The sequence below is a fragment of the Acanthopagrus latus genome, chromosome 16, assembly GCF_904848185.1.
Source record: "Acanthopagrus latus isolate v.2019 chromosome 16, fAcaLat1.1, whole genome shotgun sequence".
Taxonomy (NCBI): Eukaryota; Metazoa; Chordata; class Actinopteri; order Spariformes; family Sparidae; genus Acanthopagrus; species Acanthopagrus latus.
Window position 1 is genome coordinate 10594652 of NC_051054.1, and position 27069 is coordinate 10621720.

General features: G+C 44.6%; 1 protein-coding gene across 3 annotated transcripts in view; it reads left to right on the plus strand.

The window, feature by feature from the left end:
• The window catches only part of si:ch1073-358c10.1 (mitochondrial peptide methionine sulfoxide reductase), a 33057-nt gene extending 9893 nt beyond the window's left edge, over positions 1-23164 (plus strand). The window contains exons 4-7 of one of the 3 annotated variants that reach the window (XM_037072288.1): positions 1857-1961; positions 12622-12728; positions 13111-13161; positions 18197-18222. In XM_037072288.1, coding sequence (XP_036928183.1) covers positions 1857-1961; positions 12622-12728; positions 13111-13155 — 257 coding nt within the window. In that variant the 3' untranslated portion in view covers positions 13156-13161; positions 18197-18222. Of the gene's footprint in view, positions 1-1856; positions 1962-12621; positions 12729-13110; positions 13335-18196; positions 18223-22439 lie in introns of those variants that run through there. The other 2 variants (XM_037072286.1, XM_037072287.1) reach the window with 2 other exon arrangements.
• The last annotated feature ends 3905 nt before the right edge of the window (positions 23165-27069 follow it).

Sequence of the window (27069 nt, forward strand, 5' to 3'; positions counted from 1 at the left end):
TGGGCTGGTGCACTATGACAAGCCTGAACATGTGTATGGCAAAGGGCTAATAGGTAATTTTAAATGTTTGAACAAGCAACCAGTGCTGTTGTTTATCTGGTGAGGACATTCTCTTCATGAAGTCAAGTTTAACTATATCCAGCAGCAGAGAACAATTAAACAAAAAAGGGCAACAGGATGGCATGATGATTTTGGAGGTGATTTTATTCACCCTGCTGAAGTGTCCTTGAACAAAACATTGAATCTGTAGCAGCTCTAGTGGTGCTGGTCTGCATCACTTCTCAGCCTTTCACCCCCTTCAGCGTGGAAAGTCACGGTGCATATTTACCTTTTTTTTTTGTTGTTGTTAACAGTAATTGACAGTTCCTTTTGCAGCATTTGGGTTTTTTCTCCTTTCTCCTATTTTTGTTCTAATTTCATGACTGCTAACCAAAACTTCTAACCAACAACCCAACTCCATGCATGCATGCATGCATGCATGCATGCATGCATGCATGCGGTGAGAGTTGCGTGTGAAGCCCTTCCCACTGTCTCAAAGGCTGACAGTGAAAGGTCGACAGCTGATCAAGCTCACCTGGGCTTTTGGCTATATAAGCTGGCCCATGTGCTTCCTCCTGCCTCTCCCTTGCCACAGCTGATGTCTACCCTGCAGCCTCCTCTAATGCTTTTGCACATTCAACACCTCCACAGCACACGTGCCACATATCCATGCATCGTTTTCATGGCTGACATCACAGACTTAGACTCACAGGCTTATTTTCTTTACTCTTGCATTTGCCCTCTTCCTTTCACATTCTTCGAGCCGATTTGTGGCAGCATGTACATAAAAAAAGTAAACATAAACTGATTGAGTGTGATATATTCTAATCATATTTTGCTATTTTATTATGAAGCGAATTTGGCTATTCATTGTCAGATACTCATAACAGACTGTTGGTATCCTCTGAAAAGTGTGCACATTGTTGATTTTGGTAACATCTGTTTAAACAGGTGAGGTCTTCATTTGGCATGAGATGAGCCGTTGGGTGTCAGGCCAGATGTATATATTTGGCAGCCCCTCTCCTATTGTCTGCGAAGCACTTGATGCATCTTTCTGTGTGACCATGAATGTGGTTTGTGTGTGTCTATATGTGCGTGAACTGAACTGAATGTGTGTACACCTGTGCATGTGTCTGTTTAACGTGTGAAAAAGATAAGAGAAGCGAATGGCTACTATTGATACAATTCTAATTTACATTTAGCAACCATATATGTTAGCTTTGAGGCCTTTTTCTGCTGTGAAGGTGTGTGTGTGTGTGTGTGTGTGTGTGTGTGTGTGTGTGTGTGTGTGTGTGTGTGTGTGTGTGTGTGTGTGCGCATGTACTTGCATGTTAGACCTAAAGTATCCCCCAGTTTGAGAATGCCTGCAGGCAGCTTGTTGAAGCTTTGGGGTCCTGGCAGCTGCAGACAGGAGAGAGAGTCTGTGTGCTTTTGGCAACTTTCACCATAAGCTCCAACCTTTATTGTGCCTTCTCTCTCTCACTCTCTCTCTCTATCTGTCTTTCTCTCTCTGCCACTCTCTCCTTCTCTCCCATTGTGCCATAAGCAATAACATAGCTCTGTGCGGATTCAACCTGAGAGTCCTCTCCCCGTGGCACATGCACTCAATGACACACACACGGATGCTATTCATAATCTCCCCTTTGCTATTTTCAACAGGCAGACAAGACATGTAGACATCATGATTTTGTTTTGTTTTTTTTCATTTGCTTTTCAGTATTTAAGAGGAAACAGCAGGATGAAGAAGATGCGGAGAAGTGAACGAAAATGTCACTCAACTTGATTTGAATGACTGCAACTTTGTGATTCTCCTTCAGGTATGACGGGTCACACTGAGGTTGTGAGGGTGGTCTTCTCCCCCAAAGACATCAGCTTCAATGATCTGCTCAGACACTTCTGGGAGAGCCACGATCCTACACAAGGTAGCAACATGCACTTACACACAAAACCCAAAAGTCGCCCTCAAATAAGACCCGTCCCGAGGGGCACGGGGTGTATTAGAGCAGAAGGATGATGCCCAGACGTGTGCCTGCGTGTGCGTTGTGGTAGGGGGGGAGGTCTCATGGGTGTAAGTCAACGCCAGACAGTGTTAATGTGTCTGAGACCCAGCCATCCATGGAGAGACACACCAGTGTGGGCCATGTTCAAGCCCCAACTGCATAAAAATAAAATCTTCTGTCTGTGCATGTATGTGGTATCCACTTTATCGGATGTAAACCAGCAATTTGTAATTCACTTCACATATGGGCCTCTGACTGGTGCAATGATGATTCTAAATTTGGTCATTCAAGAGTAATGTCTGTGAATGTTTTGTTTTATTATGCACAGTATGTGTTAAGTTCTTTATCTTAGGAAACTGGTGAAACTTTGCTGCGATGGTGCAACATTTCCCCCAAATAACTCTGGATTCTGATCCGTATCCTTACACTACTCAGGCTCTATACAGCACGTCGCATGATTTTAACTTCGTAGCAGTAGAATCCCGGTCTCCTCAACACTCCTCTTTTAATGACACACATCTCTTCCCCATCCACCTCACAGCACCCCCCACCCCAACTGCGACAAGAACCCCATCCCCCCAAAAACCCATCTCTCCATCTCTTCGAGTCTCTTGCTCTCTTGTTTTCTCTGCTCACTGGAGGAGGTGATGTAAGAACATTAATGCACCAGGAGGGTGTGTGTGCATGTGTGCGTGCATGTGCTGTATGTGTGTGTGAGAGAGAAAGGACGGGCAAAGAGGTACTCTGCTCACTCATATTGAATGTAGGGAGGGGCATGACAAGTTGGTAAGAGATGGATCAAAGATTCATAGGTCCGACCTTGAGCTTTAAACGCACACACACATGCTCCACACACTCTGTGACATTGCCCGTGTCAGTTCTGTCATCTCTGTTGCGTCTGTCATCATGTTTGTTTCCACCGTACACTGTGCAACCTAAATACACTAAAGTGTCAGTCACGTTTGTCCGGCTAAACGCATGCATGTGCTGACACATCAGCTGTGTGTTCACGTTCTTCACGTCCCGTTTCACCTGCTCGACTAGAGGTGGGTTGACAAAGAAGAGGCAGCGGAAGAAGAAACTGTGTGCATAGAGGTTCATCTGAGAACCACGTCATCCCAATCAGATGAGATTCCTCTCCTGTTCATCATAGCCAATGGCGGAGACACGTCTTACTACGGGCAAAGGCACAAGCAGAGCCACGCCGACACGCCACAGGGCAAAGGCAGTGAGGCCAAAAGAGTAGTCATGCATTTCCCCTGACTCACTGCCTTGTCTCATCTCATGTTTTATTAATAGCATGCAGCTTATTGACTATGCACTCCGCTATTTGTTTTTTTTTTTTAACTTTTTGTCACAGTTAAGACCAGGCGACATATTCCAAAATAACCACAAACTCCAATATACATTTTATTTTGCCTTGGAGTGATGCACGTTGCGCATGACTTAAAAGTGAAGCCCTGCCGCTTCTCTCTCTTCTCTTGATTCCGGGTTCACGTGTAGAAGAAATTCCTCTGATTTGACAAATGTGGCGTGGAGTGGTGGAAAGGGGCCCTCTGGCTGTGCCTTCACGCATGCTTAAGCTCCAATTTATTCTGTCCACCTTAGAGCTGAGCTTAAAAGAGAATGGAGAAATTAAGGAAGTTCGCTCTTTTCCCTTTCAACTGCAAAGATTCACCAGAGATCATCATATATGGAGACGAGCCCAGGAACATTATGAATTCCGTTTTCTCCTGACACGATCAACACAGAGCGGATGTTGGTTTATATACACACTCTTATGTTGGAGTGCATGTGGAACTATCATGTGCAGATGCATATTCAGCTGCATGCAATGCTTCCTTTTAATGCGTGTATGTGGGTGTGTATCTGCAAGTGTGTATGCACGTGTGTGTGTGTGTTTTGAGATCTGTGCCTCTCTGCTTTGCCTCAGTTCAAAAGGGTTTAGTCCCGACAACGTGATGTCGGGCTGCGTCAGCTCCACCAATCCCAGCCTGGATAGCAACATTAGCAGCCAATCAGAAACTCCCAGCAGCCTTTGCTGTGTGCCCTCTTTCCATATTCAGCAACACTAGTCTCAATCTGCCGGCTTCCCTGGGATGTTGCATAAAGACCCCCCCATTCAACACGCACCCAAATTATAAGTTTCTTATGTCTGCGTTGTAACATACCTTCACATTTGTGTGTGCGTGGAAACCCACTCGAGCACACATGAACGCTCAACAGCCGAAGTGACATCTGCACGTCGGAGGGCAACAGCAGTTCTGCTTCATCATCGAGGTTGAAAACATGATTTGATGTATTTGGAATGATCACACACATCTCGCTGTTCTTTCACACAGTGCACATCAATTGTGCACACATTTCCATACACAAGCATACTGTTCCCTTCACATTATGCACAAGTGCTCATTATGCCTACTCATAGACAGCTTTACTCCATTTGTGCGTACACACGAATAGGCAGAACACACACACAAACGTACTGTGCACACAGCTGCACCAATGGCATGGCAGTTGGTTTATTGGGTACATCCTTGTTAGAGAACATAGGCCCTGTTTAACTCCCCATGCCCCTTGTTTCCATAGCTCCCTGTTGAGGATCGAAGCAACTTTTCTGGCCACCCTGCCAACCTTTAAACTCATCCCTCCATTTTACCCTGCCACTACTCCCGTACTCGCCACTGTTACCACACTTTCTGCACCTTAACCTTTTAAGCATTAGGTCAGCCCTGTTCCTCTTTCTGTGTTATGCCTCCCTTCTCTTCCACCCTTCAGTTCTTTCCCACAATCCGTTTTTCCACATCTTCTCCCAGTTTCCCGCTCTCCGCCTGTACCCCCCTCTCCCACCTCATTCGTCTCACCTGCACCCCCGCCCCTGTCCTCTTTGCAGCGCACAGAGTGAAGGGGCGAGTGAGTGAGCAAACGGCCTGGAGCCCGTCAGCACATCCGCAGAGCAGCGCAGTGAGTCGACCGCTCCCCGAGGCCATCCGCTCATCACACAAACACACTCGCATCCATTCACTCCACTTTTATCTCTTAGTCACTCTCTCCTCCCTGCTCCTCATCCTCCCCCACCCCCTTCACCATTCTCCCATCTCTTCCTCCATTCCCCTCCTCCACCCCCCCGCCGCCCTTCATCTTAACAGCCGAGGCTTTTCCCCTCCTCTTTGTTTCCTCCTCATCTCTTTTCCTCTCCTTTCCTTCCTCTTCCCTTGTTCCCTCCATTCTATTTTTTTTTTTTTAGGCCATGCAGTATTTATGGTGTGGGCTGCTGATGCTGTGTCAGTGAACAGGCATCGCAGGCGTACGTCGATAGACACAAAACCACCAATGCACAGCTAAGATGGCCGATGCGGCTGTCCTCATTTGATAACGTCTGCACGTACACGTGCGCTCACCCTTCTAGGTAGACACTGGTGGAGTCGCGGTAGAAAAGGGATACAATACAGGTCCAATAAATAGACAAATGCAATTCAAAAATGTTTGTTTTGTCATTTTTATAATTTGCAATGTGTATTTGCTGCATATACTCCAAAATATGTTGTCGCATAGAGAATAAAAACAGCTTATCACGTATCACACACACAGATAGGGTCAGATCAAAAAATAGATATAAATCAAGCTGTCTTCCATCTGCCAAGTCACGCTGGTGGCAGTTATGTTCTGACAATTAAGATGAGCATGAATATTCCTTTTATATAATATCTTCACCCCAGCTGGCTGCGACACACGCCAATTCCCCGTTGGGGTACCCCCATGTCCTCCTGTGTCACCACATCCCTCAATTTAGGGATGCCCCAGCCATCTAAAGGCAAACCCCACAGGAGGTGACCTTGACCCCTGACCTGTGACCTCTGCCACCCCCACACTTCTAACCCTACCCCTTCCCTCTCTACCGGTTGGCTGAGAATGGCGTTCTCATTACCAGGTGTCAGTTATTACACTCTCACGCTGAGTGACGGCCCTAATTTATGGAGATTGCGGCACGTGTGAGCACACTGTGGGGGTTGAGTTATTTGTCCATTTGCTGATGATGAAGATATGTTTTATTATGTAAAAGTCTTTGCTTTGTTTTTGCAAAATGCTCTGCACTTTTTGTCACTTTTGTGCACTAGTACACCAAAAACGCTCCTGTGGAACAGAGACATCATTGAAACAATAATGGATATATAAAATGGAAAAGGAGGAGTGGAAGAGGTCGTGAGAAGGAAAGAGACAAGCGAAAAACAAAACAAAAAACATTAAATTCCAGTCTGAGCCTTGATTGTTGATTAGAGACAGACACCTCAGCACCAGTGTTTGCATAATAATGACACCAAATAACACACACAGACACTAAAATGCGCACAGAGCCTTGATATCTGCACCGTTAATTTGAGGTTGTCAAATTGTCATTTGAGTGTTAGAATATTGAGTTGACATCACACAAACTCATATGAACTGTATTAAATGATTTTTGCTTCAAAATAACATGAAGCAACCTTTGAAAAGTGTATTTATTTATTTGTTTATTTCACAGAGACGGTGCACGGCTTCTTCTCGGTACCAGAGTTGGCTATCAGCTCATTTACATCTGTAGTCCCTGGTCTAAAGAGAGAGCGAGCATCAGAACTGGGTTAAGAAAATGACCACAGAACATTTATAAGACAAATCATATTCTTATACATCAACATCAGCAACCCCGACGACGCAACCAAGAGTTCAGAACATGAGAACAGCACAACAATAACAACCAGAGTTCATGAGATTAAGTGTTTGCATTTATGATTGATGAGTACATGATTAGGTCAATCTTAGCTGTGATTTCATCCTAGAAGATTCCTAAAAATAAAAAAAAAATCCTAAAAATTGATACTTTCTTGCTAATACATTTTTCTACAGAGAACTGACTCTGGATATAAGGTTAAGAGGTTATTATTAAAATTATTGTTACATGTAAATTTGATAAAAATGCCTCTGTTCCCGAAGCTGTGTGTTAGTTGCGGGAAGGTTATGATAAAAAATGGTCAAAATGTATTTCCATTATTTGTTGAAACTGCTGACCTGCGCGCTAACTGAAATAGAGTAGAAGGGGTGGTTTTTTTTGTTTGTTTTTTTTATTGTCATGACCAAACATTATCTTATGACATCACTGATTTAAAATACGTGGAATTTAACTTAAGCGCTCACCCGGCCTGTTTTTGAGTACAACAGGAGAACAAGCTCTACTTGTTAGATTTAGACGCAGCTAAAAATAAACAGCGCAAGGGCCAGAATCACAGTGCTCTGACAGCATGCCCAGAACCATGAAGTGATCATGTTAGAGAGCACTGCTCCAAACGAGAAGATAAAATAGAAGCTAAGGGGGGAGATAAAACAGATTTTTAAAAGAGATGCTGATAGTTACTGCAGAAAACCTACGTGACGTTCCTGTGCACCTTAGAGTCACAGATGCGTATATACTGTATACATACACACATGCACATGTGCCCTGACAACAGTGCTGCTGCCATGGCTCTGCTGTTGGTTTAAGGTTTTGCCTCTGCATGTGTAGTGTCGCCATCTGACAGCAAGCAGAGCATCACTTTCTCTTCTGCTCTGTATGTTTGCATATGTCACATTCACCCCCCCCTATATATTCTGTGTATGTGTGTGTGTGTGTTTGCACGTGCAGGCGAGTGGATGTGTGTCCGCTGGGGATGCTCTCACCATCCCAACTCCGTACTCTGCCTCTGTCTCCAGCGCGTCAGGAGCGGCTTACATAAGAACAGGGCAAAAATAGCAGCTGAGAGGGGAGAGGAGGAGAGGGCTCTGCTGGCACGCACACAGTCGTAACGGGACCGCGGGGCACGGCACAACCCTGAGTACTATCTCTCTCGCACACACACATGCGCACGCACACACACACACACACACACACACACACAGGGAAGACTGCAGTTATCTGGCATTACACTTCTTTTTTATTTGCAGTGTACTCTTTTTGACAGAATAGTAGAAAATAACGATAGTTGGTCAGACTACATCAGAGTGAAAAACACCAAATAATCCCAGCTGAGGTTTCAGCTCGGGGAGAGATTTAGGGTTCTCTCTCTCAACCCAAAGTGGGTGAAACAAGTGTTGCATTGTGTGGCGGTGTCGTGGGGATGCACATAAGGAGTATGACTAAAGAAGTGAAAGAGCGAAAAACTAAGCTACATTAGATTGTTCATTAGCGCTCACTCTGCTGCAGTCTAATTGGTACGCACTGCCAAGTGCAATAATTCTGAATTCACTTCAGTTGCTTTTCCTCCACGTTCAGAAGGATGCAAAAAGTCACCAATTATGCAAAAACATTTCTTGATTGCGGACACTGACAATAGAAATGACTGCTGAAATGTTTATTCTTTCGTCTCTGCAATTAAATGGTTGTGTTTTTTTTGAGCATCATTTGAAATTTTCCCCAGTTTTACATCTTTTCTGAGTGCCTTCCTCAAACGCAGAAGGAGTAAGAGAGCTGATACAGAGCAGGGACAGTACATGAAGAGGTGGAGAGGTGAGGCTAATCTCAGCTCTTATGGATGTTAACGGATGAAGGATTGTTTTGTAAAAAGATGCCAGGAAGGGATAAGCTCAGGTCAGACCACGGGTTCTGTAGAGGAGCAGAGATAAAGGGACACATTTAAAGTGGGACATGCATCAGTACATTTCTTTAACTCTTACTTTGTACACCCATCAACCATACGTATGCACACATACATGAAGCATGTGCTCACGTGGTTAGAGAGAACAAGGAATGGAAGTTGGATGAGTAAGGGAACAGCAAAAGACAAAAGGCGAATGAGCACAACTTGCAGAAGGAAGGACTGAAGGTGAAGTTGGAAGTGGGAGAAATAGCAGGCTTTTATCCTCAACAGCCAGCAGGGACAAGCTGAGTGGTGCCATTTTTTATTTATTTTTTTATTTTCATGCAAGGGTAAATGCTAGAAGAGATTTTACTGACTTGCAAGAAATCTCAGCGGGTTTTCAGCACAACATGCCCGAAAAGTGTATGCATGTACGTTTGTTTACGGAGGTTTGTGCACGAAAGTGTGCAGAAGAAAGTAGCTACTCCCTCTGAGACCTGACAAACCCCACCACCCTCCCACTTTGTCTGATTTTGTCTCCCATTTGTTTTTAAAGGGCTACTTTTAAATTTACTGATACAAGGGGGGAGCAATTAATTGATATTTTTGGCTTCGTGGGTGTAGGTCAGTGACTCTGAGAAGGTGGTGTGTGTATGTGTGTGTGCGTGCGTATGACCCGTGGCCCCTCCCCTTCTGTCCACCCCCCATTACCCTCTGCTTTCAGAGGCAAGGCTCTCATGCATAATGCAGAGAGAACAGGGAGGCTCTCATTAATAATTACTGCCGCCTTTGATGGATGGAGAAAATAACGAAGGGGGCTGTTAAAAATGGAGAGAGCAAGAGAGAGACGGCGGAGGCGGGAGGGGGGATTTGAAGTTTTTTGGGTGGTATTTGTTGCTGTTGTAGTTCTTTGAGGATTGAATGCTTATGGGGATGGATTTGGACTCGATATAGTTGAAACCGAGGCCGATGTTTTGGATGGCGTTAGTATTTTGATTGGGGAGTAGCTCGTCTTCAGATGGTGGAGGGATCTCTGAAGATGTGATGAATCTTAATTGTCTTTGTGTTGGAAGCGGCGAGTACCACTCAAGGGTTTTTTGTCTCTTGACTTTTCTCTGATATTCCGTATCATCAACCATTTCTTTGTGATGAAAAGCCTTTGTCCCTCTCTTTTCTCTTTTTCATATGACATATTAAACATCTACTTTTGTGTTAAGGTAGAAAATAAATAAAAGAAAACTGATTCTTGGCTTTAATCAAATTACAGCCTGAAATGTCATGATACATTATTTTTATGTCATATATGTTTTATTAATTCCTTTCATAATTCATGTGCATATTTTATCCATACATGAGCTTGTCCATGTATATGCAAGCATAGCTGTAACTGTACGGTCGGGCTGGTCAGGACCTCGGGGTCAGCAGGGAAGGTCAGAGGAAACGGCAAAGCTACAAGACCCCTGCCAGCCAGCCAATCAGAGTAAAGGCTCTGGTGGACAGCCAATGGCAGAGTGGCTTGGTGGCCTTTGATGGAGGGTCCACCATTAGCCTCGTCACTGAACAACAGTGCTGGGGGCAAGATGGCCGACATCCAACACTGCAGAGATGGAGAGAAAGAGGGTGAGGGTAGAGGTGGATGCAGAGGCAGAGGGAGACAAATGAGAGAGTGGATTTGATTGTGGTCTGGTACAATAAAGACAAAATAGATGGAACTGGAAGTGGAATTAGGAAATAAATGTTGATGATGTAGCAGAATATGAAATCTTCATTGTTTTTTCGCTACTCTAGCGACGTGGCTTCAGGAATGGGAATGGTTTGGTCCAAACTGAAACATTTGAACAGCTATAGATTGTTGTTTGCTGGTTTGGTTCATGGATTGCCATGAACCAAACCAGCAAACAACAAATAAACAACACACAGAACCTCCTTGGTGTAGATAAGAGGGCCCATCAAGGTCTCAACATGAGTTGTGGTTATCAGCATCTCAACACTCTCCTCTGCCCTTTTTTACTCTCACCTCTGAGGGTCTCGTATTGAAGACTATCTGCTTTCTTTAATCCTGGCAACCAAATCTAAAAGGACAAGTGACAACTTGTGATTGTCTCATTCGTGAGCATGTTGACATTTAGCGCCAGGCGCCTCTGTGTTTAAGTGCAGCTTCACAGAGCCACTAGCATGGCTGCAGATCCAGTCCTCTTTGTATTCACGTTAAGATCTGTTGAAGGACGGCCAATGGAGGTGGAAAAGTTGTATGAGAGGTTAAAAATGGGGGGAGTGACAGAGATTGCACAGTACTTAAATGTATCTACAAGACGGGACACACTTTTTGTTTTCTCTCTGAGGCTAAACGTGCCAGTCACTTTAAGTTGACAGACATATTCATTGGCTTTAATTTTGGCTGCTATGGAAGGTTTTAATATTAAAATGTATTGCAGTTTTGATAGAAAAGATATTAAAGGTCATAAGCACTGCACTGAACAGAGACAATGATATGCACACATTTTGTTCAGCAGTGTGTCCACAACAGGCTGATTTTTTATCATATTTGAACAACTCAAGCATTTCATGTTGCTGATGAAAATTTCAGTGAAGCAAATGCTCAGAGGCATTCAGTGTGTGTCGGAGAGCAGCCAACGTCTGCTTGTCTGCTCTGATTTGAACAAGGACCAGATGAATACTTATAACCATTATGTCTAAACAGACTGTGTCGCAGATAGGTTGTGACACGTTATGATGTAAGGTAACATTTAATCTAAAGAGAACACGTTGTGCAGGTCACTGTGTCAGGGAGATGCTCGCAACTTGGGGCTCCGTATGCATATTTATGTTAAACTCAGTTCTCTTCCTCAGTATCAATAGAAAGCAGTGTATGAGATATTAACAGGTGTACTGCATACTATGATGTTTGACATGGTGTGAAACATTGTGTATTGTCGTCTACCTTTTTACCACACATTGCAAGTAAGAGATGCACTGTTTTACTTGTTTTGTGCTGCTCTAATCCACATCTAATTTTCACAGTGGATCAGTTGACCATGTGTTGCGATCACCTGAGCAGAAAACAGCAGACAGACAAAGTGAGCGACAACCTGGAGAATTTAGATGATAAAGAGCCAGATATTTCCCAGATGGAGAGGAACACAGTGCTAAAAGTTAAAGGGAGAGTGAGTGATACTGGCAGTTGTTAACGCATTAATCAAAAAAGGGGAAGAAATGGAGACGCAACAGAATACAAATACAGTAAAACTGTTACATGACCAAGACTCTGCATCTAACAGTACTTAGAGCAGAGTCAGCTCATCCATCAATATCGCCTTTGCGCCTTCATGTTGATCAGCACATCACCGACGAGTAATCTGTTGTTCAAATGAATTAAGCCACCGTCGCTGTCTGCAGGCTTAAAGGCAAAGCTGCGACAGCCATAGAAAAGAAAAACACACACACATGCCAGTCGCCCCAGCCAGTAGCAGAAGGGCAAAGATTAAGAAAGACAAGGATTTTGAACAATGGATGAGAAGAATTACTCTCCTCTGTGAAAAGAAGAAACAATAGCTGAGTGGGAGAGAGAGTAAGACATGAAAAAAACAAAACAGCGATGGCGTGGTCCATGGATGCCAGAGCTGCTCAGGATACGTAGCCTCTACATAGAAATGATGGCAGCTCTTTAGCCTCCTTATCAAGGTACAGTAGTCCTGGGCCTCCTCCAGACACACTGATGTAAAGCTGATGAAAATTCCGACAGTGCCACGTAGAGGACAAAGACAAAGAAAATGCCCCCATCTACAGGAGCCTGTACACCTACACCCGTCGGCCTCCCTAATGAAAGCCCAAATCTACTGTGATCTTTGAATTCATTTGGCTTCATGGATTCAAGATGTGGGATGATGACATAATTGTGAAAACCTTTTTACATGTAAATGATGTCTGTGGCGATTGTGGTTCTTGCGCTTGTTTGTGGGGTGTCTTATTTTCCCTTTGTGTGTGTGTTTATGCAGGTATGAAGCAGCACAATGACCACGGCACTCAGTATCGCTCAGCCATTTACACATCCAGCCCCACTCAGCAGGAGTTGGCATTGAAGAGCAAAGTGGTCTACCAGCAGGTATTATACCAGCACACACACGACAAGGTTTCAACATGTCATTTAATGTCACATGATGTTATACAGTATATAACCAAAGTATGTGTGAAGTAGGGGTGGGGATTACTAGCATTCAATCTGACTCAGAGGGTTATGATGCAGTTGTAAAACTATTATCGATGCATCTTGATGCATCAAAATTTAGATTTTTATACACAAACGTTGCATATTTTTAGTGGTCCATAATCTATAATATATGAATTCATATGAATAAACATGACACACATTTATGTCCATCACTCGTAAACCATCCAAGTGGTTCAGCTGTAAGGAACGTACAAAGTTTTTACAGGAACATAATGTGAACAATTGTGTTTTTTCAATCAAAATATTTTTTTTCCAGAGAGATTGCGATGCATCTAGGAGTCACTCCTTTCCCAACTTCTAGTTTGAAGTAAGGTAGTCACAGTCCTGTCTGATGAAAAAATGTTAAATGATGCAAACAATCGTAACCATTTCTTGTAATTTACTGTTCATTGTCAAAGAGTAACATACAACGCATTGCCACAACTTCAGACATATCATTCCTGGTGAAAGAAAACAGTTTTGCTGCAACTTTTAGTAATATACTTTGATCAGAATGATCAGAATAAAAAAAAATTCTTAATTTTGTCTTCATTTCAAATATCGTTTTTGGCCGTTAGGCAGAGTTGAGCTGTAGCTTGGAGTGGTCCCAGTTATTTGACTGTCAATTAAAAGCCAGTCTCTGGAGTGGTGACCTCTTAAGAGTTTGATGCTCTTTAGTTAAGCAAAGCCACCTCTGTTAAGTTGATCCTCATCTACATCCAATCGGTGACACCCTCTTGGGGGTCGATAGGTCATCAAAACTAATTTCTAAAGCCCGTCCTTTCAGGGGCACACGCGTTGCCCTTTTGTTCTTCCATCCATCTGTCCGTTCGTCCATCCATTAGTCCATCTATCCGTCGATCCCTACATCCGTTCAGCCCTTTTCTTAAATTCATGGTATTCATGGAGGAGCTGGCAGGGGGCAGAGGGGAGCAAATTACGATCGTCATGGTTACTTGGGGCTGCTGGGGTCAGCAGTCACGGGCCACAGGGGATGCCCTGTTGCCATGGCAACAACCTCCCAACCTTGGCCTTGGGCTGGGGTCAGAGGTGAGAGTGGAGTAACAGCTGGGACCAGGAAGATGGGGAATGGATGGGGTGGAGGAAAGGCAGGAAAAGAACAAGAGGCAGGCAATCAGATCCCAGGGTCATGACAGGCTATCAACTGACAGTGACCCCACGCAATCACACACACACCCCAGGTTTATAAGCTAAACAGGAAAGTGGGATGAGGAGTTCAACATATAGGGTTTGTGAATTCAAGAAACAGGGAGAGGAGCACACAAACCTCCAACTTGCATCACCCAAAGCTTGATGAAAAATGTAGGCCAGAATATGTTGATACTGTATATATATATATTTATATTTATACAAATGGAAATTAGAAAATGAGTGCACTGAAACAGTAAACCTCACTGGGAGTAATTATGAATTACCCCAAGCATCTTTTACTGCATTAAGTTTTGTAAAAAATAAGTTTTCGTATCAGCGCATATCTGACAGTATATATGCCAATACCACTATATCTTTGAGAGGCCACTGTTGGCCAATTTATCAGTTGGGCTCGGATATATAATAGTTATTATTGTTAATCGTTAAATATTAATACAGTACCAATCTTTTGATGAAACTTTGAAATGCAACTTTTAAACTAATATGACATTTATAGTTCTTGACAGCTGCAGAAACTTCTGATCTCTGCTGAAATTTGTATGAAACAAGATACAGTTGTAGCAACACCATCAATGAGTATTTGCAGGCCCTGCTCTGTTTGATCGTTCTTTATCTAGAATGATTGTGGTATCCAAAACCCTTAAAACAAACAAAATTATGTAATATTAGACATCTCTTGCTTTTGTGACAAGCAGTAAAAGGTTGTAATGGGAAGTGCTAATTGATTTAATCTGCCTTATTTGACATTGCACATCCTGCATGCACACATCGTGATGTCGAGGCTGAAAAGATATATATATATATCTTGTAACCCCAATATATGGTGTTCCTAACTGAGACGTGATGACTACTTTCCACAGACCTGTGAATAAACTGGGGGAAAACCAAACAAAAATAACCAAAGGTTCAATGGGTTAATATTACAGTGCATTATATCAAGAATTACCTTCTTGTCACCTCATGCAGGGGAAAGGCTCAAATCCTAACCCACTTTACAGCAGGCACTCAAAACACGCCCATTTACCAACATTCAGAGGAGAAACAGCACTCCGCCGCTTTCTGATTCACCCCTTCTCTCTCCCCACCAACGCTGCTGACACTACCGATCTGTCAACCACTTCTGTGGCACCCCAGTTTCATCTGAGGGCCACTGGGACACGAAGCTTCTCAAAGCAGCTGACACGCTCTGAACCAAAATGGCAGCTTCCTGCCCCTGAAATGGTTGCCTTGCCGCATTGATGCTGAGTCTCAAGAACGCGTGGCTTGAAAATGGCATCTCGACAGAGGACGGGGCTTGCTGCGTGTGTCCGTCCGTGCGCGCAAGGTTGTGTTTGAGCACGTGTTTTATCCTAAAAGGCCAACGCTCTCTATCGGGGGGGAAGTGGCTGCATGTTCGGTAGAGTGACAAGAGGGAGTGGGTGGAGGCGATCTAAGACGATCAGAGATAAGACAGGCATCACAAAATCCAGATTCCACCCCACTGCCAGCCCATGACTCACACATACTTGCATGTACATACAGACACACACAGACACATGCACACACACGCACGCACACGGAGAGACATACATTTGGCTCATACACGCACAGCCCAATGAATAATTAACCCATACGAAGAGTCTCTTCTGCAGGGCTTTCAGTTTCTTAACTTCAGCATTGGGGGAGGGAGGTGGGTGGGTTGGGGGGTGAGGAGAGTGAGGCAGAAAAGCTTGTTTAAGCGCGAGAGCAAAGAGGGGGAGGAGAGGGAGGGGGAAGGGAGAGGGGAGAGGAGAAGGGGGTTCTCTATAATGAAATTTGAAATTTGCAGAACATCAAAGGCTTCTGTAGCCAAGCCGCTGTGGCAGCAGAGCAGAGAGGAGGAGTGCATCTCTTTCTCTCCCTCTGTCTCCCCCGTCTCTCTCTCTCTCTCTCTCTCTCTCTCTCTCTCTCTCTCCCTCTCTCTCTCTTTTCCCCTTCTCTCTTTCTCTCCATCCCTCCCTCTCTGCTAAAATGTGTCTCCCCAGAGCTGGGCGAGGGGGGTGAGTGGAGGGTGAGAGAGAGAGAAGGGATGGGAAGAGTTGATTAGGAGGAGAGTGCTGGTTGGTGATGGGGGTGGGTTAGACATGGGTTAGGGTTTGGAGAGAAAAATGGAAGAACGAGGGTTCTATATATATAGATGTGTGTGTGTGTGTGTGTGTGTGTGTGTGTGTGTGTGCGCGCGCGCGTGCACATGTATGAACAATAGGTTTTATCAAGCCAGCTCGAATATTGCATGCGGACACGCGCATGCATGTGTGTAGGGCCTTGGAGGGGTGAGTGTGCCCTCTGATAAGGCATCCTAACTTAATGAGCTTGAAAGGGGGAAGGGGGAAGGGAAGGGGGGTGCACAGGGGTTCGCATGATGGTTGGGGAAAAAAAAAAATAAGGAGGAGGATCGTTTGGGGCTAGAAGTCTTGAGGAGAAGCTGGAGGGTTGTTAAAACGGGGCACAGCGTGTCACACGAGCTCACATCTCTCATTTTGGAAAGTCTTCAAAAGTCCGATTTACCCTTCCAACTGTCCCCCAGCCCTCGCATTTCACTGTGCTCCACATGAAAACCTTACAGTGTTTTTGCTTTGTGCCAACGCCACAACACAATATTGGCAAAGATATAACAGTTGAAAATTGTTCATTGTGTACGAGCAACTTTTAATTGCCAGAGGTAAACGCACATCCCTCGGTGAGATATTTGTCGAGCGCGATGCAGCTGAAATGTTTAAAAGCCGATCGCTTTTCACAAGGGCACAGGGATGATCTTGCGCGTTTTTTTCGGTCTTCAGATGTCGAGCTACTTGTTGTCTGCCCTGGAAAAAAAAGCAAAAAAAAAAAAAAAAAAAACAACAACGTAGGAGCACACACCGCCTCGCTCCGAGACTGAAGTGTATGCCTCCTCTCTCCCTCTCAAAATGTAGGAGTGTTGGCTTCCTCGCTCACAAAATGTAGGAGCGCTCGCTGAAGATTAGAGCCCAGCTAAAATGGATGCCTGACCCGCGCTGAGGAAGAGAAAGAGAGATGAACAGGGGCAGGGAAGGGCAGATGGGAAAAAAAAAAAAAAAAAACCTCTTCATCCTCACGCACAGAGGGGATACACACACAGACGCATTGATGTGCATGAATGTTTAACACGGCATTTTACAAAACATCACAGAAACAGGAAACATAACCTACAACTCTTCCTTCACGTTATTGTTTTTTAATCTCCCTTGCTCTCTTTCTTTGCGTCACTCCACCTCTCCGTGCGTGTCTCCGTGTCCCTGTCCATCTCTCTCCTTCGCTCCCGCTCGGTGTCTCTCTCCCTGAGGTCATCGGGGCAAGCATGGTGCCGCGGACTAGTCGATAAGAATCATGTCAGGCTACTTTGTGTGTGTTTTCAGGCAGAGTCGCAGTCTATCTGTTACCAGTGTGGCACGGCGGAGCAGCTTTGCTTTCTGCAGTCCTCAAAGTGTATTTACATTTTTGAGATGTTGGAGGGTTTTTTTTTTTTCTTTGCGCTCCGGCGTTGAGGTGCATGACTGCAGTCAGTGTTGCGTAGGTTTGTGATCTCAGTGAATGACATCAAAATATTCCTCTTTTTCCTTTAAATTTTTGATTTACTGTAGTCGAAAGTCAATCATTTTAAGTGCAACTTTAAGAGAACTTGTTCTTTACGTAAATATTTTTTATTCAAATTCTACTTTTCATAGGAAATCTTGTATTTCACTACATTTTTGATAGCAGTGGTCATCAATTAAAAATCAATATTTTACATGCAAAACATGAGCAGCTTATTAGATTTTATGCTATATAGTAAATTAAAATGCCCATCAGTATTATAAAGTAGTTAAAATAATCATCTGCACCAGACACAGCGTTAAATAATGTTTCACACAGTTACACATGAATAATGATAATCCCTAATAATCCAGTGACAGAACACCTTTACAGGCATCATTCAGCTGCCCAACGAGTGCTTTTACTCTAGATGAAGAGTACTTTTGTACTTCTGAACAAGAACAATTATGAATGCAGGATTTAACACTAGTGCTGTAAATTTACATTAAGGCAATGCAAATTGAAAAAGTCAAATAAAATGTAATCTATACTTATTGCATCATTGCTAATTATAAAAAAGAAAATCTAAAACATGCGTTGGCACTGCTGAATTTAATCATGTAATGAACAAAATCTTTTAGATCAAGACTGAGATGTGGACACCGAGGAAAAATGAATAAAACGATAGAGGTGAGTAGCCACAGAAATTGTCAGTGGTGGTAACGACACACCATCAACAGGAGAGGACTATGGGATGTTACATAAATCACTGAATTGAGGTCATATCCCTCTTCAAATGTCTTCACCATGAGTCATCGGGTGTCACAAACTCTATGTCAAGGCGCGCCTCTTCCCCACCACTCTGCAGCCGTAGGCCTTCTGAGGGAGGGGGAAAAAAAAAAAAACCAAGAGACAAGACAGTGGGGTAGGAAGAGAGGAACGAGTACATTTTCCTCCTCCCTCTCCTCCCCTTTTTTCCTACTCCACCTCCACCCTCTCTCGGGGTGTCACGTCCTATTTGTGTCCCGGGGCCGTCTCTCTGGCGATGGTGATGGCGAGAGGGGCTCTCTCGCTTGGCTGGAGAGCAGGGAGGACTTGGTAGCACGAAGCGGTGGTCTGTGCTCACATGGGAGAGAGAGACACAGAGAGAGAGAGAGAGAGAGAGAGAGAGAGAGAGAGAATCGGCCGTGGAGGGAGATGGAGAGAGAGTCAGGAGAGAGAGAGAGAGAGAGATGCACCCGTTCAGCCATGTCTTTGACAGGGGAGTCTTTCCGACAGGCGTGAAGAAAGGAAGGGCTGACTGGGCTGAGTGAGCTCAGCCCTCGACACACACACACACAGAGACCATGGTTTTGTCACTTATGAGGACATTGTATTGACTTCCATTCATCCCCTGGCGATTCAGCCTAACATTAAGCATAAGCGGGACATGCCTCACCTTCCCACGCTAACCAAAGAATAAGTCCTAACACTGAAATGTAAAGGTTTATCTTGTGCAAACCCACTTTGTCTAATGGGATGTGAGCCCCCATAACGCGGCTGTGTGACTTTGATTTTCGTCCCCCGCCATCATACAATTCCCCCACACATTTCCTGGCTACACCTGACATATCTTGTATGTATTTCCTGTGTTTCAGTCCTCCACACACGCTCACACATACATCAAATTTGCATACACAAACGCATATGAACGCATCTCTCTCTCTCTCTCTTTCCCTCCTCCATCTTTGGCGTTTTTACCTTCTACATTCTTCCCTCCATTCCTCCGCTGCTGCTGCAGTGTGTGTGTGTGTGTGTGTGTGTGTGAGAGAGAGAGAGAGAGAGAGCGAGAGAGAGAGTGAAGCCACGTAAGGTTATACACAGTGGCGTGACGCCATGCATTCTGATTTATAGATCTAAAATGGCCGCCGTGTTGTGACTGCTGTAGAGGGCTGGATGGAGAGCGAGGTAGTCATGCAGGGATGTCAGGGCGGGGGTGTATGTTTGCCCAGAATAGCAGACCTTTTCTTGGACATTGTGTTCTCCTCACATGAAGCGTCCTCTGCCCCGGAGGCTTTGCTACTACAGTGGTTCGTGATGATGACTGATTAATTAGGCCATGGTGTACAAAGCTCCATGCTTGTGTCGGCTGATTTATAATGCTGTTGGATAGGAAGAATGGGTTCTCCCCGTGTCAGACAGGCACACACTGTGCATTAAAAAGGTAAATATGTCCCATGCTTGAGAGGTTGGCGTTCTGTTGCGCCGTAGTGTTGGTTTGTGGATGTTGGGTCCTTCCTGCAGGGAGATTGGAGCCCTCACATTGTAGCGGCAGCCACTGAGGACTTGGAGGTCAGCTGCTGCCTCAGCCTCTCTGTGGGGCGCAGAGCTTTGATTTACTGACTCCACTGCATCACCTCCAGCGCGCGCACACACACACACACACACACACACACACACACACACACACACACACACACACACACACACACACACACACACAGCCAGTACCACACTGCCTCCATGTGGACAAAGTTAAATACTACCCTGTTGTTCTTCACTGACATTATTCCCTCTCATAAGTACTATCATTTATTTTTTTGTTTACATTTTTGTTTCTTTTTTTTGACAAAAACAGAAAGTAGGCTGATACTCACAAAGGGGAATAAACAGGACTTGGATGAAAACAGTGTTATAAAAAATGTTTAAATAGAAAAATGAAAACTAGAATGGGACTCAGTCATGTATACCGCCACCAAGGCCCAACAGTGCCCTTCAATTCAGTCAAGCCTCAACCAATGTTTGGATTCTAGCCCCCTAAATATACCTGAATTAAGATCTGTGCATTATTCCTTGAAAAATTAACAAAAATGCCAAAACATGCCCAATCTCTCAATGATAATGAGAAATGTCATGTTTATCCCTGTCCATACCCAACGTCAGTGGGGTCTTTTCTGGACCTGTTCTCCATCCAAGTTTTGTGGTGAACTATATTGTAGTTTTTGTGGAATCCTGCTGACAAACTAACCAACAAATGGACATAGGTGAAAAAACAGTTAACCTGGACAACCTTCATCACTATCAGGAACCAATATAGACAAACATAATGAAACAAAACCGGAGTGAATATCAGGAACAGGTGGTTCTGTGTGACAAAGAGGCAGATTCCCGTCGCATATCTTCCAGAACTGGTGGGGATTTGAGCCACTGTGCTGGCCTCCGTCTGCTGACGCCATACCAAGACGAGTAAATCACACGCCTGCTTGTGTTAAGAATGGCAGGCTTCCATTCCCTAACTACAAGTTTTTCTTCTTAGCGGGAGGCATGTGAGGACGCAGTCTGCCCGAGGCACAGTGAGGGCTTCAAGCGGTGACGAATAAACCCAGGGAGAATGGGATATCTGTTTTGAGGATTAGTTTGATGTTCTCATGGATGGCATGGTGCTGATTCTTTTCACAAACATAGTTTTCCTCCTCACGATTTCTGATGACCAACTGGAACTTGCTCTGTCACCACCAAACTAATAGTTTCTGTACTTAAAAAAAAAAAAAATCAACAGTGAGCTCAAGCCTGCTCAAAAGAGCTGAAGTGTTGGGTGATAATTTATTACATATAATTGAAGCTCTCGAACACATGAAAATATTGATCACAGCAGCTTTGTGTCCAAGGATTAGAATGATAGCTGTGTCTTAGGAACATGAAGATTAGTACATTTCAACTATGAAGAAGCAGATGAAGCAGCCGCCTTTTGTTTAATAATGTATTTTTATCCTCTTTTGTTTCATAACCTCCATGAATCAATCTGACCACAGTTCATAAAGGGAGCAAGCTATGAGTTTAAACAGGCAATTTTAAACCTCTGTCACCTGGATGAAAGGAAGGAAAGGATGAAATCTCCTTTAAATTCTCCAACAATATCCATGACAGCATCATGCAGAGAGACGGGGACATGTGATGAACCTGATCAGAACAGTTTGAGACAGGATTCCATGCATTCGGCGGCTGTTGTTTTTTTTGTTTTTTTTTCCTGCCGCTTGCTGAACGCTGCCAATTGACGCCCCCATAAAGCAAAGCAAACCTCGTTGCTGCACGCTGTTCTGAGTTGTAGCGTGCTGCATGCAAAAGCTACTTGTTGCCCACAGACAGGCCCGGCGCACCTCGAACTTGTTGTTTTGTCAGCTCTCAGGAGCGCTGATCTACAGAGGGCTGAGTGCTTGTATTATTAGATAGAGAAAACCACTCGGCACAGCAGGTATTTGATAGATCTGTCAGCGGTGTTTTAGTGCGTGTATGTGTGCCCGTGTGAACGAGGGTGCTTCTTCAGTGCGTTTGAAGCTCGTCTCTCAAGGTGTTTAGAAAAGTGTAAGTATGAAAGTGTCTTAAGGAGTTCTCAAAGAGAGCGGATACTCTTTGATGCTCTGTCCCACAGAGAGAGCCACAGAGCCAAGCTGCGCTACACAGAGAAGAAAGATGCTCCTTTCTTCTGTCATTCAATCACTCCGCCTTTTCTCATCGAAGAGCTAGAAACCCTTTACTGTATTAGCGAGAGGTGTTGAGAGTTCACAGCCAATACACTACTGAATAAAATAACTGTTTAAGGGTTGTGTTCTTTTGAGGGAGTTGGAGAAAAGGGAGAAACTAGTGCTGATTTCTTATTTATTTATTTTTTAGTTTTTACGTGACTCTTGTGGAGAGACAGTCTGAACTGGGGTTAGGGTTATGCAGCGTGAAACGTATGGAAGTTAGAAAATCCAGTACCATAACTACACTAGTGTAAACGCAATTATTTCATTGTGTGTTATATCAATAGAAAATATAGGTTTAAAAATGCTGAAATAAGATTATTTTTCTTGCGGCATGTCTTTACAAACAACTATCGTGGGTTATTTCTGGTTTTGTCTCTAGGAGCTGGGAAAAAAAGGCCTTGGTACCATCACTACCGAGATCCTTGAGGGGCAGCAGTTTTACTACGCTGAGGACTACCACCAGCAGTACCTGAAGAAGGTGCCGAGAGGCTACTGTGGCCTCAAAGGCACCGGCGTCTCTTGTCCCATTGGAGCAGGGAAGGATGAGCTGTGAAGGATGTGTGGCGAGAAAGAGAAGGGTGAGGTTACCGATGAGAACCTCTGAAGGCAGTTATCTTATCATTTTCCGTCCTAAACCTTTTATTGTCTTTTATTCAAGCCTCGAGGAGTCAAGTGAAATGTTTGGTCTTCACTGAAAATCTCAAAAGTGTTTTACATAAGGCAGAAAAAAAGCATCATAAGATCAAAATGAAGAACTGAAGAGAGCATTGACGAGAACAACTGGATTTGTAGTACAATTGTAGCAGTTTCTCAGGCTGCAGTGACTGTTAGCTTCCATAAGGTGGCAGTATTTCTCAAAAAAAAAACCTCCAGCAGAAGGTTTTTATTGTTTACCCTTTTGATGTGACATATGATATGATATAACAATTATGAAACCTTTAAAACTTTGTCTTCCATTTATAACACAATATACCAGCAACTTTAATGTAATCACATTACTTCAAATAACTGATATGAATGAATTTACTCAGTCAAACAGGCTGAACTATGCCTTCTATTTTCTTAATGTTTCACTCTGGAAATAATAAAACATATTGCCTGCAATCTTTTGTTCATTTTTTGTACATGTCTGTGTGTCATCCTGTTCATGCATGCATGAGCCAGCCCCTGCTGCTATATATATCTTATAAGATAAACCACTGTTTAAATTATTTGCCCCTTTCCTGTCCCATTTGAGAGGGGACATACCAGCGAGGGAGAACTGCGCGTGAGTCACTGTGACACAGTCATTTATCGCAGAGTGTGACACTTCAGGCACTCATGTATGCAATATGATACACACTTTGCTTAAACACTCGCTCCTCTCCCCGCCAACACATAATTATGTGTAATAGTCTTATTATACAACGTGTAATCACATATCATAGAGAGCTGAGCTATTACTGAATGAGCATTGTGTGCTGTACTTTCTTTTTCTTTTTGTTTCACCACCAACAGATTTACCTGAATGTTATTTAAAAATGAAAATCACACTCATCGTTGCTCTCCAAAACAGAGAGATGATATCTAGAAAAAGCTTTTTGGTCGACCGCAGTTGTGTGATTCACCCCGCTCTCGTTTTTCCCCCTCCCTCTCTGCTATCTCTCTTTCTCTGTCTGTGTGTGTGTGTCACATCCTGACACCTGTGTGTAGGTGTGGACCAGGGCACAGGTGCAGGTGCAACCTCTCAGGGCCTATTTTAGTATTGGGACAGATATTTTTTGCATGTGTCTGCATGCAGCAGCCGTGCGCGTGTGCATGTGTGTGTGTGTGTGCGTGCGTGCGTGTGCGTGTGTGTGCCAGGGCATGTGAAGCTGTGGCTTGCTTGATCGAACCGCGCTGAGTGGTATGTGGTTGGGCCAGCTAGCTGTTTTCCAGTGCCTGCCTATCTTTTTTTTTTTTTTGCACACTGTTGTGTTTTGTCGAGTGCGTTATAGGAGATAACCTTTGAATAAAGTGATCTTCATTTCCTCAGTTTTGAAGAGAATGTGGCATGATAGCTTTAATCGCATGATGAAATCAGTTTTTCTGCTGCCTGCAATGATGTCTGACTGTAACACAAGTTGTCTCAGTGAACCGCGGCTTGTATCTGTTTATTTCCCTCACATTATGGAGAAGCAAATGGTAAAGCGAGGAGTACCATTTCAATGTAGGGAGAGATTCAGATGTGCTGCTGAAAATGACCATGTTTAATGCAGATGCATTAATGTGGGTGACATTAGGAGAAGCTGCGTGAGTGAGTGTATGTTTTCTGTGTATTCCTTTGTAACAGATTAAAATGGGGCATGGAAATGCATGGTACTCTGATATACGCATCCATACACAAACACAGTGAGGCAGGACAGGAACCAGGCTGTGTGTGCCCTTCAGACAGAGCCTATTGTCTGCAGATGGGCCTTTAATGGCCCCACAGCTGGCCACAAAGAGCATACCGCTCCAGCTCACTGCTATGCCTCTCACTGTCCTACACTCAGTCACCCTGAAGAGAGGGGGCAGCCCACAGGCACACCAACACCGCCGTGTGTGTGTGTGTGTGTGTGTGTGTGTGAGTGTGTGTGTGTGTGTGTGTGTGAGTGAGTGTATACATTTGATATACGTTATTCTATTATGCCCTTAAAAGCTTGTTTCGTGCGTCGCTTCCTTCCCGTCTCGTCAAATTCTCCACAGATCACGAAGAGAAATCCTCGCCCGGTCTTCTGAAGCAAAAGAATAGGTTTGCGAAAAAACGCGTGGAAGAGTGGGCTGAAACGGAGAAAGAGGTGCTGGTTGTTTATCAGAACTACTCTCTACTGCACTCTTACCCACACACACACACACACACACACACACAAACACCCGTCCCAACCACTACCTCTAACTCCGTCCTGTACCTCCGCCTAATGTAAGAGGCAGCGCCCACGCAAGAGCAACAAACACGCCAACGAGACACCTTGCAGAGACGTGCACCCACACAAATTTTCTTGCACACTGATACGCTCTCTATTGTGGCCTCCTTTCACGGCTTTTCATTTATCTTCTCCTTGACAGTTTTAATAGATGTAACCATATACATGTGCAGCGCCCCGTGTGTGTGCATCATTGATAATGGCATTGTTTTACACCATTTCCTCTTTAGATGCTGCGCCACTAATTTGTTTCTTTAGACACCAACACAGCATTGTTTGGCGAGCTTTATAAATAGAACAATAGCGGAGAGTATTCTGGTGATGCCCTACCAGCTGGAGGATTGTTGTGCCTTCTTGTCCTGTTCCTCGCATAATTACTTTTCTAGATTGTAGAGGTAGTAGGCACACAATTGGATATGTGCGTGGGTGTGTGTATCTTCCGCCGCATGTATGATAGCGGAGGAAAAACAGAGCTTGCTCGTCTATGTGGCCTGTACATTTCTCTCATGATGTTCTGAGAGTTGTGTGCAGGGTTTTTTTTTTTTTTTGCAGATGCCAGATGTGTTTGCATCCCCTCCCTTGCTCTCCCTTCCCCTCCCTCTGGTTCCTGCATGGGCGCAGGGTCTCAATCAGAGCGTCAGGGCTCCAGGAACCGGAGCACAGCAGTGTCTCTGTGCTGCCCAGAGAAGTGCAGCCTTGTCTGGGTCGGTGCATCTGCAGCCCGGGGGCGAGTTGGGGGAAGAGGGCGAAACCCTGGTGCCCCCTTGCATGCTGGTTTCACTTGAGGTCTTCTCCTCGTGCGCCGCCTGACCCCTGAACTCTGAGGGTTGGGGGGGGACAAGCTCATTCTTAACTTAAACCAGATAAGCGCCTGTCTTAGTCATGCAAAGACTAATGACACACTATTAGACAAACTGTATCCTCAAACAGGTTAGTTTGGTGCCGCTTTCACAAGAATAACAATAAAAGGCAAGATCACACATGCCTGCACCCTCCCAGGCGTGCACTCTTTCCCATAGAGAAAAGGTCAGAAGCCTGTACATCCTTTCCACAGGGAATAGCAATGGGTGAAGGGTTGGGGGTGGGGCGGGGGGGTAGCAGGGCAGCACGTGCTGCAGGGGCCTAGTTGGCTTGCTAACTGGCCCACTGGCTTTCTGGCTGACGGCCCACGCTGTGACACTCTTGCACCTGGGAGCCTGTGTGTTGTCAGCCATGCTAGCTAACTCGAGCTACCACCACATGACACACAGGAAACACAGAAATAACTGCTGAGTGTCTTCAGCACAGCAACCACTGACTGGGGGTGTGCTGCTGACAGAAAGGGGTTAAGCAGAGTAGAAGACAAAGGAATATTGGTTGAACTGGGAATGGCTGGCAGCATTAGGGAGCAAGAATAGAAAGCTGGAAAGGAAAGTGAAACACAAAGCTGCGAGGGTGCTAGCACCTGTGCAGGCATGTGTTAAAAGAAGATTCCACTGGCCTTGATTCAGACACTTCGTTCAACTTCACGGTACATTTACGTATCCACTGGCAAATGCATCCTGTTTATCATCTCGTTTTATAATCAAACCACTGCAAAGATGATTGCGCAACGATGAAAGATTGACATTTCACAGCTGGGGCGCAACAGTCACATTTCCAAAACCGTCTCTCATGTTCATTTTCTGGCTTTATCTGCTCCGTCCATCTGCGCCTTGAGTCATCGGAGCCTCACCTCACAGGTGCAAGAGTTTTTCAACGCCACCAACGGCCCCCTTGATTAGAGCTCGGCGCAGGAAAGCGTTGTGCAACATTTGGGCTTTCAGGTGGTGATATGCAGTTGTGTCACCAGGACAAGAATCAGGACACACACACACGCACACACACATGCGTATTGCAACACGCACAAAACATGTTTTCTGTAGGCTTGCCACAGACATCTGATTTCTGCCAACGGTGCAGATTGAAATGTTGTTGAAGAGGCAGCATGAGATGGCGGCTGTGTCATCTGCTGCTGACTGGCGTTATGTTTCTGCCTGTGTTAAAGATGTGGAGGAAATGAGTAGATGGAGGGAGAGAAGGGAGGAGAGATTGGTGCTGGCTGCA